The sequence below is a fragment of the Liolophura sinensis genome, chromosome 6 (genome assembly GCF_032854445.1).
Source record: "Liolophura sinensis isolate JHLJ2023 chromosome 6, CUHK_Ljap_v2, whole genome shotgun sequence".
NCBI lineage: Eukaryota > Metazoa > Mollusca > Polyplacophora > Chitonida > Chitonidae > Liolophura > Liolophura sinensis.
In genome coordinates, this window is record NC_088300.1 from 62308060 (window position 1) to 62321343 (window position 13284).

Here is a 13284-nt window from a genome sequence, read left to right on the forward strand (position 1 = left end):
ATTTTCACTCGTGCAGTTTCATGTAAGTGCTACCGAGTATCCACAACTATCAGGTCTGAACATGTTCAGGCTCAATAAAGTTTTATTCACATGTTCATAAAATATGAAGCGTTATGAGTTTGCTACATAATCTTTAATTATTTAAGGTTTTAATGCTGATTCGAGAAGATTTCACTTCTTATAAAAACAAGAGTCTGGGAAAATTTTCACAACACTTGTAAATAATGTGTGTTTATAGAAGACATCTGTAGATAATGGATCTAATGAAGTCACGTGATTTAAAAGGAAAGTTACAAAAAGTTGATTCAATGTGAAGTTTTGTGAATGGGCCCCAGCTTTATAGGTGAAGGGAATTGGGCAGGATCACAGAAAAAACTAAGGTGCACCATTAGCTTTTTCTCTGTCACACAGACACTGTGACCAAGAAACTGTTGGTCACACATGTATGTCCATATTTTTTATCAATTAGATAACTGTCAAGTTTTTATTTTCATTTTAAGCCCAGTGGTACAGGCATAGCTAATGTCATACTCTGAGCACCGGTGTCCAGCAACCAAGGATGGCAATGTTAAACTTAGATTTGGTAGCAAGGCTACCAAAGTGCTCACTTGTAGAAGACACATAAATGCAAAACTTCAGCTCAATATATAAAGTACTGAAATTGTGAATTTGGTAATTAACATGCACACAAAGCATCAGCAATGGAACATTGTGTCATAGTGCTTGATATTTGTGTAAAACTTCAGGTCAATGCATGCTGTATTTTTTCCGATGCCACCCCTAACATTTTGGTATGCTCTCCTCTGACACTGAAAAAAAGATTTAATCTTCTCATAAAACAGCAATTAAAATCGGTGTGGCCTAATGTATGAAAAACCAGTTGTGCACCTAGATGTAACTCCAAAACCCTCACGAATTTCCTAACCTTTAGCCCTACTGTAAATCTTCAACCTTTCCAACCTCTAAAGCTCTAAATTTCTTTGAAATTTATACATACAAATATTATGAAAATGATCAGTTTGTGTCACCAAAGATGCAATCTTCATAAAACTGTGCAAATTACTTGTGCACACCCAATAGTTCTATCAGAATGTCTCACAATGTTAGTTCCAGAGGAGGTTATACAGGTAGAAGAATTGGAGTATATTTCATATCACAGCATGCAATTTGCAAAACATGGGGTGCCTAGCATTCAATAACATTCATAATCATGTATCTGAATTAACATTATCATGAGTCAAATTCACACGGCTTTTCATTTTCTTTGGTAAAGGCAGAGACTGCACCATATGAGCAATGCTTCGTCCGCAAGACTTTCTCCTTAGAACGTTCCTAATGGCTAAACTACACTGCTGCTGCAGGGACTTCGGCTGGCATAGTTGATTCTGCAGCCAGTCAATGAACTCTTTGTTTTGCATGATGCTGAGGTTACGCGGGAAACGGCCAAAGGATTTTCCTGAACATTGTACACCTGCCTCAATCAGTTTCTCCAAGGTATAGGGCCGACAAGTGTAGACTGACCAGTATAAAGGTGTGGTCCATCTGCAATAAGTTAAAAACATAAAAAATACAACTGTTAATAATATTAACAATAGCATGCTTTATATACACCGTCCACATTTACCCAACTTTTAATGTTATGGCGATCAAACCGCACACTTCATACTGCACGTCGGCATCAGTAACATTATACTGGATGTTGGCATTAGCAAAGTGATATTACCATGATATCACTGGATTTAAATGAATATTTAAAACTCAACTTAAAGCAATATAGCTTTCAATACATAAGTTTTGGGATACGACCTTACAACAGAGTAATGTCAATTTGCAACATGATGTAGCTTTAAGGCATGGCAGGGTCAATGTGTCAAATTTAACACGTTAGCGCAGCGTAATGACCCAGAAGTCTCTCACCAATGCGGTCGCTGTGTGTTCAAGTCCAGCTCATGCTGGCTTCTTCTCCGTCCATAAGTGGGAAGGTCTGCCAGCAACATGCGGATGGTCTTGTGTTTCCCCCGGGCTGTGCCCGGTTTCCTCCCACCATAATGCTGGCCGCCGTTGTATTAGTGAAATATTCTTGAGTACGGCATAAAACACTAATCAAATAAATAAATAAATCAAATTTAACATGGGGTGGTATAAAGAATACAGAAAACTGATTACGTTGACAGGAGTACCAATCTTTTGAACTATGTTCTTGGGTGGGTTTGGGTATATAGTGTTGAAAAAAAAAATGACATTCTACTGCTCGTTTTATCAAAACACATATACTGCAAAGAGATACACTGTTGGCAAGTAGCCCTGCCATGCCATGAAGTGGCAACACGATTTTCCCCTGGGAACTCACTCTGTTGTTTTATTTATGTAACTTGAAAACTACGTATTATTTTTACAAGCAGATGGGCGGATATAAGCCCAATGGATGTCCTGCCAAACACAATGTCTGTGTCAGAATTTAAAGACATTATGAAATATATAGTTTAGTGCACAGAAATTTAATGGGAAAGAGGAAAAATCATGATACTTCGCTTACTTTTTGTCTGCACAATTCAGGTCTGCACAATGCTGAATCAAAAGAAGGGAGTTTTTCTCACAACCAAAGTAAATACTGCTTGATAAAGCTGTTTCTCCATTCTTATCTTGCACATTGAGACACGCTCCACGCTGGATAAGTGCTTGACAGAGGTCAGAATTCTTCAGACGCGCAGCTAGGTGTAATGGTGTGTTTCCTTTACTGTCCACCATGTCAATATCACATCCTGAATCCATAACGTGTAACAAAACAGCCAACTCCTCTGACAGCACTGCCAAGTGGACAGCATTTCCCATGCTGCAGTATGCCGAGATGTCCATGCCTACAGAGGATAAGTGACTGACAGCTGACAGAGTTCCACCCCACACTGCCATGAGAAATGGGGTCAGGAGACCTGGCAATGGGGTCAAGTACGAGTAATGTGGACAGGAATCACACGCTCTGTTCTGTGCCTCTGAAGGGGAATGCCCCGCTACACCTCGATCCCTCCCGCAGTGTGTACATCTCTCAGGTAGCCAGTAATGCAGTAGGTTCACTTTCCCATAATAGCAAGCTATACACCAAGGTGTGAATTTACGATCCAGCCTGGTAATTGTGGATTCCTTGTATTTGTCACAGCCTTGCCTCAGAAGGTGCTCAGCAACGGCCCCACCCATGGGCAGGCTCAGAGACAACCCCAGTGGTGTCACACCATCATAGTTCACGCCATCTATATCAGAACCATGCTTCAGTAGAAGGTCGATCATGTGTAAGTTACCCTGAAGCACAGCCACATGGAGTAATGCATGACCGTTACATTTGGGGGATTCCCCAGAATATGCCCAAACCATACTAGGGGAGTCTATTCCCCAATCTTCAAAGTTCCCCAGCAATCTCCTGCTCATGGAAAGCTGAACGGCTGTCTGGTCTCCGAGGCACACACTGCTGATATCTGTGCCAGCTGACAGCATCAATTCTACCAAGCTGACATCGCTCAGGGCAACGGCCAGTCCCAAACATGTAATATATTCTGACTGCAATGGTGGCCGTGCATCTGTGAAGCTGTCACTTATGCCACTGGCCTTACAGTAAGTACTGTGCAGATTCAGCGAATATAACAAGTCAGTGTGTAACTGAAAACGACAACCCACATCAGCTCCATACTGTACCAACAAGCCAATCAGTTCCAACACCTGTGGTCTCACATGAACACTGCACAGTTCTGGTTGTGAAAACCTCCACACTGGTTTCTGTAGTTGTTTACCCTGTTGTACAAGTATGTTAGCATAAAACTTCAATGTTGTGACAAGGTCCTGGCTGGACATGTCTCCCTGGTAATCTTTGGTCACACGCTCTAGTGCCTTTTCAAGGCTGTCTTCAGTCAGTAATCTTTCTATGACAGAGTCCTGGGACTGAATATGAAAAAGAAAAAAAAAAAAGATACACATATTAAAAAAAAAAACCACATCTATAGAGCACAGATTCTGTGTATATTTTATTCTGTTGTTACATAAAGCATATGATGACTATAGACTGAGGTGGCTCAGATGTTACATTTAGCAGAAATTTGGTGCTGCCAAACCAAGGTCAGAGTGCACTCCAATTGAAAACCTCATGCAGTTACCTGCCCTTGTCAGATATGTCAATGCTGTCAGTGCAGCCGTTCGATTTTGGGCTCCACCATGGAATCTTGGGGCCCAGTCAGACTAGGAAATAACCAATCACGGTGTGCCTGCTTTTATGGTCTTTTGTCTAGTAGCTATCCCAGCATCCTTTTCCTGTGGGCTATGATCTGAGGCTTTGTCTTCATGGTCATTTCCAAAAGTTATGTCCAAGACACCATGTGTGTTGGAAGTTTTAAAAGTTTGCTTGATTAGTGAGATCTGTGTGCAAAATTAGGCTTCCCCGGTGTGGGAAGAACTGTGAGCACATGTCACATGACATTACAGGAAATTGCTCGGTTATGTCGAATAGAAACAATTCTTTCATTCAGCCAGGATGGAGACTCTGGCAGTGAAAACACATGAATTTACTGTATATACTGACCAGGACCTATAAAACAAAGACGCAGAAATGCTTAGACAGTATTGATCTTGTCGATGTCATATAAATATACCATGTCAGTACTTGTTATGTGCGTTTCTGAAGCTTTCTGGCCAACACCGTCGATTTCATCCAAGGAGTGGGTGAAGATGACTTGATTGGTGCCATAGTACATTGATAAATCAGGTGTCAGCTTCACTCATGGAGCAAATCGAACACTTTAAAATGATACATGTGCTTGTTGTTGTCTCACTCTGCACTCAGCACTTACAGGTTAGAGCAAAGAAACAGGAAATTTGGTCTCATTCATCTCTTTGTTCAGAAATGAGGATAAGAGTATGCCGTAAGCAACAAAGGTAAAATATTGTTGGGATCGTACATTTTTATCGCCGTTTGTCTTCTCCACTATAAGTGTAATAGAGATTAATGTATCTTTGGTAAAATATATGTATGGTCCCTAGATTTATTCGGTTACGCCCTTTTGTTTTTTGCACAAACCAGGGAACACGTGTCACTTTACACCACATGTTGGCAGTTTACTTCCAACAGGAAGGGTTAAAAGCCACCGGAATTCAATGTGTGTATAGGCCTACTGATTCCTTAATGTTTACTTCATGACCTGTTGAGTAGATGAACCATACACTGACTACACTACATGTTCCAACAGAGGGAGAAACCAGGCACTAACAGAAGGATTCAATTTAAATATTATGCTGTAATGCCTATTACGTCATTCAAGTGCCACTTTCCGTTACAGTAGTCCATGCATGCATTCCACCCTAGTTTCTAACATTTCTGACATTGACAAGTCGTGAATGGCCATTTTACCCAACTTTATAACATATGTAATGAACTTCAAACTCCGTTATTCAATTATTCTAAAGCAAACCTCAAGCTGATCGTCCTCTACTTCCATTCTTTTTGCATTCATGTGGTTACAATAATTACATAGACGCATTTACGTAACATTTTTGTATACAAAAAATAGATGTTTCAAATGCAAAATTAAGACTGCACATTCTTTTAAGTTTTAACAAACAAATAATACTAAAGACGTTATATATTTAACGAGAGAATTAGGTTAGAATTTTTCAAAGAAATACGAAAGCTCGGCTGTAGTGTGAAATTTCCTTCCTAGGCGACGCTTTTTCCGGTTTCAGTTTCTGCTAACATGTGCTGAGTTGAACGATAGCTGGCTTTATTTCATACGTCGGTTGGTAATACTTGCAGTTCCAGTATTTGCGAATGCTCGTGTTGACCTATCCCTACACGTCTCCACCTTTGCTAAGGTGGAACCTTAGGAACCATGCTACGTCTAGACTAGGCCACGAACTGTCGTAACGGTAGTCCTACCACTTCAATTTAGGTCTTAAAAACGAGTAGAAATTAGAAGCATATCCTCAGTGTGCTACATTCAACATATCACAGATTGAAACACTTACCTGGCGTGCTGGTATGTTTAGTTTATACCTACACCCTAGTCCTACATCCTTATGTTTACTTTTATTGGAGTTCTACCACCTCGCACCTGGTGCTTATCGTGTGTCACCTGTGAAAGTACAGGTCTGCTACCACAGGTGTACCCGCTACAATTTCGGTGGCCTCATGTAGTTATTCCTTAGCAGTCTGCCTTCCTGGAAGATTGTTGCCTATGTTAAAACGAAACCTATCCATCATGGAAATAGCATCCTGTACGTGAGGAATGAATTTCATAGAGTTTTGACTGCGTTTTAACATTTGCAAAACCGAATTACATGTAGTGAGTTTTGCTCACACAAGTGCAGCAGGTTTTTGACTAGTAGTTCACATGTATTTCACTGAAATATATATATTATAGCAGCTGTGATTTTCAAAATATTGGCAGAAGTGCGGCTTCGTTGGATACTCTTGACATATGGGAGGCGACGTTGTTTACATTCAGCACACCCAACATGATGGATAGGTTTCGGTTTATCGTGGGTCGATGCACAAACAGATTTTAAGCGCCACATTGACCACCATTATATAAGTGAAGAATTTTTTAATTATTGTTTTACACAGCAGTCAAATAAATGATAGTTCAGCAATTGGTTCCTAGATTGACCACTTGTACTGACAACGATTAATCTGTATAGTACTGCATTTGATTTATTGCCGTTTTCACAGTGTGCCATTGTGTTAGGGTTAAACAGTAATGATGGCATCCACCCAGTCATACAAGAAACTGCATGAAGAGTTTGTGAGCAATTTGAGTGGGACTACTATTTGGGAAATTCAAGGCATTGCCACAATAGCTGTCATCTGTAGCCTGCTGAGAGATGTGACACTGCTTAAGTGGCCTATGCTTCAGCAAAGCACATGGTAAGTGGTCTAGAAGTGCAGTGTTTATATGGATTAGTGTAAAGAATTTGTGTTTGAAAAGAAGGCTTATAACAGGAGAAAAGAGGGGAAAAAAAAAAATGCTCAAGATTTGCTTTTACCCAAAAACAGTGCCGTTGAGTGTTCAGATTGTTTTAAGGTGAGCTTAAGGAGCCAAAAATTGATATCACTCTGTATTCTGTATAATTTCACATTTTATGTTTTATCACATTAATCACACATAATATTACTTGACAAGATTATTACAGAAATGCAGTTTGGGTGAAAATAGGCTGTCACATCATTATACTTGTACCAAAATATACCCCTAAATGGACCCTAGAATCAAAACATTTAAGTGCTCTTTTTCATGGTAAAAAACTTAAAAAAAAACAGACAAATTAGTTTACTTATTTTTATATGTAGTTCCTCATTATTCTCAGTATTTGTGTATCCCTTCTTCCAATTTGAAAAATCAACACTGTCTGGATTGATTTTTTACATTGTATCCCTTATGGTGGCTGCCCATGCCTGTGTTGCAAGTCTTAGGGGGATTGCATATTTAGAAATAGGTACACTTTTTTCTGCCCACAAAACTTGCCACTGTGAAATTTGTCTTGAATACAATGTAAAACACCAATCATATATGAATAAATTAAATTAAATTGTTTTGAAGATTCTTTGTAAACATGTACATGTGTACACAGATAAACAAATTATGATACTGATACTTAGTTTGACTAAATTTACATTGCCCTTTTCTGCTTGTTTTTTGACATACATTTAACTCCAGGGCAGGACTTTGTCCATGTGATTTTTACTACTATTAAGTGGATTTAGTGTACATGGTTCATATTCATATCCCAGCCTTTATTTTTCTTTTGTACCATTCCTAGGTTAAAGTTTGCGATGGAATTTTCTCTGCTTGTGTTGCCAGTCCAGCTGTGCTTGACCGTGTTTAGTGACCACTGGTCAGGCTTACTCCTAGGTCTCCTGGGTCTGACCTTCACCTTGTGTATCTCGCTAGTTATGGAGGGACAAAAGGGATCCAAGAGTCAGAAAGACTCCCATTCACGCATTCACAAGGAGTCACTGCTTGGAAACAAGAAGATATCAAACATCCTTCAAACTGAGGTCAAGCAACCAAATGCTATGATGACAAACATGAGGTCCAGTTTACTGGTCTCCACTGCGTTGGCCATTTTGGCTGTGGATTTCCCAGTCTTCCCAAGGCGGTTTGGGAAGGCTGAAACATATGGTTCAGGTCTGATGGATGGTGGGGTGGGAATGTTCACAGCCTTCATGGGAATGGTGGCCAAAGAAGCTCGCTCACACCCACAAGCACTCAGGTAAGCCATTACATGTACCTAGAATTCATGAAACCAAACTGACACTTTGTGCCCATGAATTTTTAGGGTTTAGTGTAATAATATACACCTAGGGTACATGCACCTAGGGATAACACTACCCAGACATCAAACACAACATTCTACCCAGTGTGCTGACACCAGACCTGGCAACCTACCCAGACACATTGTATTGACACCAGGTATGACACCTCACCCACCCACACTGTACTGACACCACACATGGCAACCTACCCAGACACATTGTATTGACACCAGGTATGACACTCCACCCACACACACACACTGTATTGACACCAGACATGGCAACCTACCCAGACACATTGTATTGACACCAGGTATGACACTCCACCTACCCACACACACTGTATTGACACCAGACATGGCAACCTACCCAGACACATTGTATTGACACCAGGTATGACACCCCACCCACCCGCACTGTACTGACACCACACATGGCAACCTACCCAGACACATTGTATTGACACCAGGTATGACACTCCACCCACCCACACACACTGTACTGACACCAGACATGGCAACCTACCCAGACACATTGTATTGACACCAGGTATGACACCCCACCCACCCACACACATTGTATTGACACCAGGCATAACACGCACTGAACTGACACCAGACACAACACCCTACCCAGTCAGTGTACTGACACAAAAAACTACACCCAACCTGGACAGTGCAATGACAATGGGCACCAGAAACACAAGAAAAAATTGTTACAATGCCCATTTATGCATATTTTCTGTCTGCTCTCGAGGATTTTTCAAAAGTGATGTTAGAATTGAATGGGAGTTTTGATTATTAACAAGTCAGGTATAGGGCTTAAATACAGAGGCATACGTGTGAGGGTCCATCAGCAAGCTGCAGATGGTCGTGGGTTTCCTCTGGGCTTTGCCCGGTTTCCTCTCACCATGATGCTGGCTGCCATCATATAAGTGAAATATTCTTGAGTATGGCAAAAACACCAATCAAATAAATAAATAAATAAATAAATAAATAAAGAGGCATTGACTGTTGTGCTGACTGCTGACCTGATGAAACATCCCCTTTAAAACAATTTTTACCCCCAATCTAAAGACTGAAAGACTTCTTTGTACCCATACATGTTAGCACATAACACAAACTAAATTAACTTTATTATTGTATTCCATCAGCTGTGCATTCCAAGAAAATGGTTTCAGTGCATGCAATTCCACTGTAGCAGAATTCACTTGTCATTTGTCCATTGTTTCTACATTTGTCCATTGTTCTACATATATATCACAGTTTACTTTACTGTCTATATTCATGGATGGCGGCCTCCAAGGCTGATACAACACAGTGACTCTGGAGCCTTTCACAAACGCGGTCACTGTGAGTTCAAGTCCATGTCCTGCTGGATTTCTCTGTACTTGTGGGAATGTCTGCCTACAACCAGCTGATGGTTGTGGTTTTTCCCAGCGCTCTGCCCATTTTTCTCCCAACATGTTGTTGGCCATGAGTGAAATAAATAAAAAAAGTATGTGCATGGTTGAATGTCACCTTTCATTTTTGAAACAATCACAGCATTTCTCTCATGTTTGACATTCCTTCTGGTTAAGCTTGGGCTAAGAGTATATTAAATAAAAAGATGAATGAAATATCTTAAAGAAGCATTGCAGCAAATAAGGGTAGAATAATAATATTGTGATTATGATGTGGTCAGTTTCAGCAGACGACTTAGCCAGCTTTGGGATGTCCTCTGGTCAAGCTGTCCACTGTTGGTGTTAGGTGTGGTCAGGCTGCTGATGGTCAAATCCTCAGGTTATCAGGAACACGTCACAGAGTATGGGGTTCACTGGAATTTCTTCTTCACTCTTGCTGCTGTTCGGGTAAGGCATTATCAATACAACTGTGTATGTGAGTATGATGAGTTAGATCTGGCATAACATCCTAATACCTGGAAATATAACCTGGTAAAATTTCCTGTTTCATTTGAGAACCATTTTCATTTTCGCTGCAAGCATTGTATCCAATGAGAGTACATACCATACTACAACGTACATACCATACTACAACGTACATACCATACTACAACGTACATACCATACTACAACGTACATAATAGATACATATACCTGTTATTATTTTTGCTTCCAGATTCGAACATACAGGTAATAATATTGGCTTTCTGTGGTAAAGAGATCCATGAGATTCTTTTTCTACATTAAAGCCAGGGTCACACTGGGCAGATTTTTTCGCTTGTTGTGAGGAACTTAATTGACAGCAAAATATGCTAACTATATTCACAGCATAGTTGCAGACATACTAGACAGACTTTTTCGTTGATCGTGTCATGTGACCTTGTAACATTAGTAAAACTTGTGACACAAACAAAATTTGACATGCTAACACAATTCCGTGTTGTTTGATTGGTTAGCTCGGTTGTCTCGATTGCTGAAATTCGCTGGAACGAACACATTACATGGACAGAGTGAAATTGCCAGGGGCTATTTCTTCGCTAGTATCAGACATATTTGATACAAGCAGATTTTGGTGCAGACAAGATCGCCTGTGAAATACAACGTTGCTGTCGGAGATACACTGGGCGGGTTTTAGAAATTCACAAAATATGCCTGTATGAGCAAAAAAATTTGTCTAGCATGTCCCCGACTATGCACCAAAAGACAATTAATTAAAAAAAGACGATACAGAGTGAGTGATTGAATATATCAAATTTATGAAACAAGCATGTTATTTTCATATGTGAGGCTCGGAAGAAATGAGAAATGGGTGGTGGTGGGAAATGAGGGAGGTTGGGTGACACCAGCATTCTAGTTCTTCAGTAAATTTCAAAGCTCTTTCTATTGGAAGGTCATTTGTGAAAAATTTGTATGAGCTGAAAAGTGTTAATACTCAGTTGTTGTTTTTTTTCTCATGAATTTGTTTCTCAATGTTTTTTAATTTCCCAGGTATTCTGCACTCTGCTGTTGCTGTTGTGGACCCCATCATTCAGCTGGTTACTGGCTGTGGTCTTAGCAGGGCTGTACCAGCTGATGCTGTCCCATGGGGGACTCACCCAGTCTCTGCTCCTGGGTTTCTACAAGGATGGACAGCGGCATGGGTTCATTGACTCGAATAGAGAGGGCATAGTCACCTGTGTAGGCTATGTTTCCATTTATTTGGCAGGTGTATTTATGGGACAGCTCTTCTTTTTACCACCCAGGTAAGAAAATGTTGGAGAAGTACTATAGGTAAAGTGTAAAAAGTAGTAGTCTGCAGTGATATTTTAAAAATCTGAAATATTGAAGGTCTTCAGATTTTGGTAAATGAAATTCTGATTTCCTAAGAAATTATAAACAGTCAGTTGATAAATTTTTCATACATATGTACCATAAATCTCAAATGTTTTGACCTCTAAAGTCCCTTTTCATTGGAATTTATGCATATAATTATTATTAAAATGACGCCAAAAATGATGTCTGTGTCAAGAAAGATTTCAAGCTTCATAAAACTAAGCAGATTATTTCTCTTCCCCTGTAGTTCTCTCATTCTTTTTCTCTTCTTGCATTTACAGAAAAACTGTGCAGCATTGGCTAGCATTTGTTGGTCAACTTCTCCTTGCCTTCCTGGTATTTAATGTTTTACTGTTGCTGAGTCAGTATCTTGTTGATCCCATTTCCAGGAGGTTTGCGAATTTGTCCTACATTCTGTGGGTGGTAAGTAACCAGAGCAAAATGAACTGGCAGTATTGTCATCAGAATATTAATTATCTCTGAGGCGCAAATCGAATAGAAACTTCAAGAACTCACCCAATCCTACTGCTACAGACGTATAATGTAATTGTAAATTTGTAATTGTCTTATTCAAGTAAGTTCCTGTGTTTTATTTACTTATATGTATGCAAAGATTATTTTTGATTCTTTTGATGAATTAAACCATACCTGTTATTGTGCACTACATACTACATACTGTAGTAATACATAATTAGATATTCAGTTATTGATTTGACTTACAGATGTCAATGCTTCTCCAGATGGTGGGTTTGTTTATCACAGCTGAATTAGTGTTTATTATGATTCACTGTCTACAGAATGGACAGGTGAAAGGTACGTGAGAAAAACAACTTTATGCTATGTAGAGAGTGCAGATTTGTGGGGGAGATCATTGTTGATATAAAAAATATTTAATTGATATTTTACAAAAAGCTTTTCCTTGGTGGTTATTGTGCTAATGCAGCACAGTGACCCAGAATCCTCACACAAATGCGATCACTGGATACAAGTCCAGCTTATGCTGGCTTCGTCTCCAGTAGTACATAGGCGGGTCTCCTAGCAACCAGTGAATGGTTGTGGATTTCCCCCAGCCTCTGCCCAGTTTCCTCACAACATAATGCCAGTCGCCATCATATATGTGAAATATTCTAGAGTGTGGTTCATAATGCTTGGTGCCGTCGTATAAGTGATATATCCTTGAGTAAGGTGTAAAACTCAATGTAGTGTTGTTGTTGTGAGAGAGGATTGGCTGTTAGCTATGGCTCACCTTTCCCATCCCATAAGGCAATAATTAGGCTCCAACAGGTATGACAAAAGACTAGGATTTAGACCAGAAAAAAAAAAAAAACTCATACTAGACATGCAGTGTGAATTTCGTTTTTAAATAGGTTGATCTTCATGCACATTTTGCAGTTTGTAAATGTGATATGCATTGTTATGATTTGTCAATTTACTCTGGGACTAAGACATTCCTGAACCTATCTCCTTCCCAACCCATCACCAACACTACCACCTTCCCACCCTCAGAGATGTTGAAGGCAATCTGCTGTGACTGGTAATATATTTATGGATGTCTTAAGATGTTTGATCTTGTTATTTTCAGGTGAGGGCACACTCAGGAGCAGGAGCCAAAGCTCTTTCATGTCCGATGTGAACTACAATGGCCTGGCATACTTTGCCTTTTCCAACCTGTTCACTGGATTGATCAATAAATCTGTACAGACGATCTACACTTCATCAGCATTGTCATCATTTATCATTGCAT

The 13284-nt window shown here is 39.8% G+C and overlaps 2 protein-coding genes across 2 annotated transcripts in view; one reads left to right on the forward strand and one right to left on the reverse strand.

The window, feature by feature from the left end:
- Positions 1 to 679: 679 nt before the first annotated feature.
- Positions 680 to 5474, reverse strand: LOC135467418 (serine/threonine-protein phosphatase 6 regulatory ankyrin repeat subunit B-like). Its single transcript, XM_064745190.1, has 3 exons — positions 5448 to 5474; positions 2537 to 3927; positions 680 to 1542 (listed from the first exon to the last, which is right to left on the reverse strand). The coding sequence occupies exons 1-3, from the start codon at positions 5472 to 5474 to the stop codon at positions 1209 to 1211; spliced, it is 1752 nt and encodes a 583-aa protein (XP_064601260.1). The 3' UTR covers positions 680 to 1208.
- Positions 5475 to 5723: 249 nt separating this feature from the next.
- LOC135467419 (phosphatidylinositol-glycan biosynthesis class W protein-like) overlaps positions 5724 to 13284 on the forward strand; it is an 8909-nt gene continuing 1348 nt past the window's right edge. The window contains exons 1-8 of the mRNA XM_064745192.1: positions 5724 to 6011; positions 6704 to 6898; positions 7792 to 8244; positions 9971 to 10136; positions 11217 to 11470; positions 11822 to 11963; positions 12263 to 12353; positions 13123 to 13280. Coding sequence (XP_064601262.1) covers positions 6732 to 6898; positions 7792 to 8244; positions 9971 to 10136; positions 11217 to 11470; positions 11822 to 11963; positions 12263 to 12353; positions 13123 to 13280 — 1431 coding nt within the window. The 5' untranslated portion in view covers positions 5724 to 6011; positions 6704 to 6731. The remainder of the gene's footprint in view (positions 6012 to 6703; positions 6899 to 7791; positions 8245 to 9970; positions 10137 to 11216; positions 11471 to 11821; positions 11964 to 12262; positions 12354 to 13122; positions 13281 to 13284) is intronic.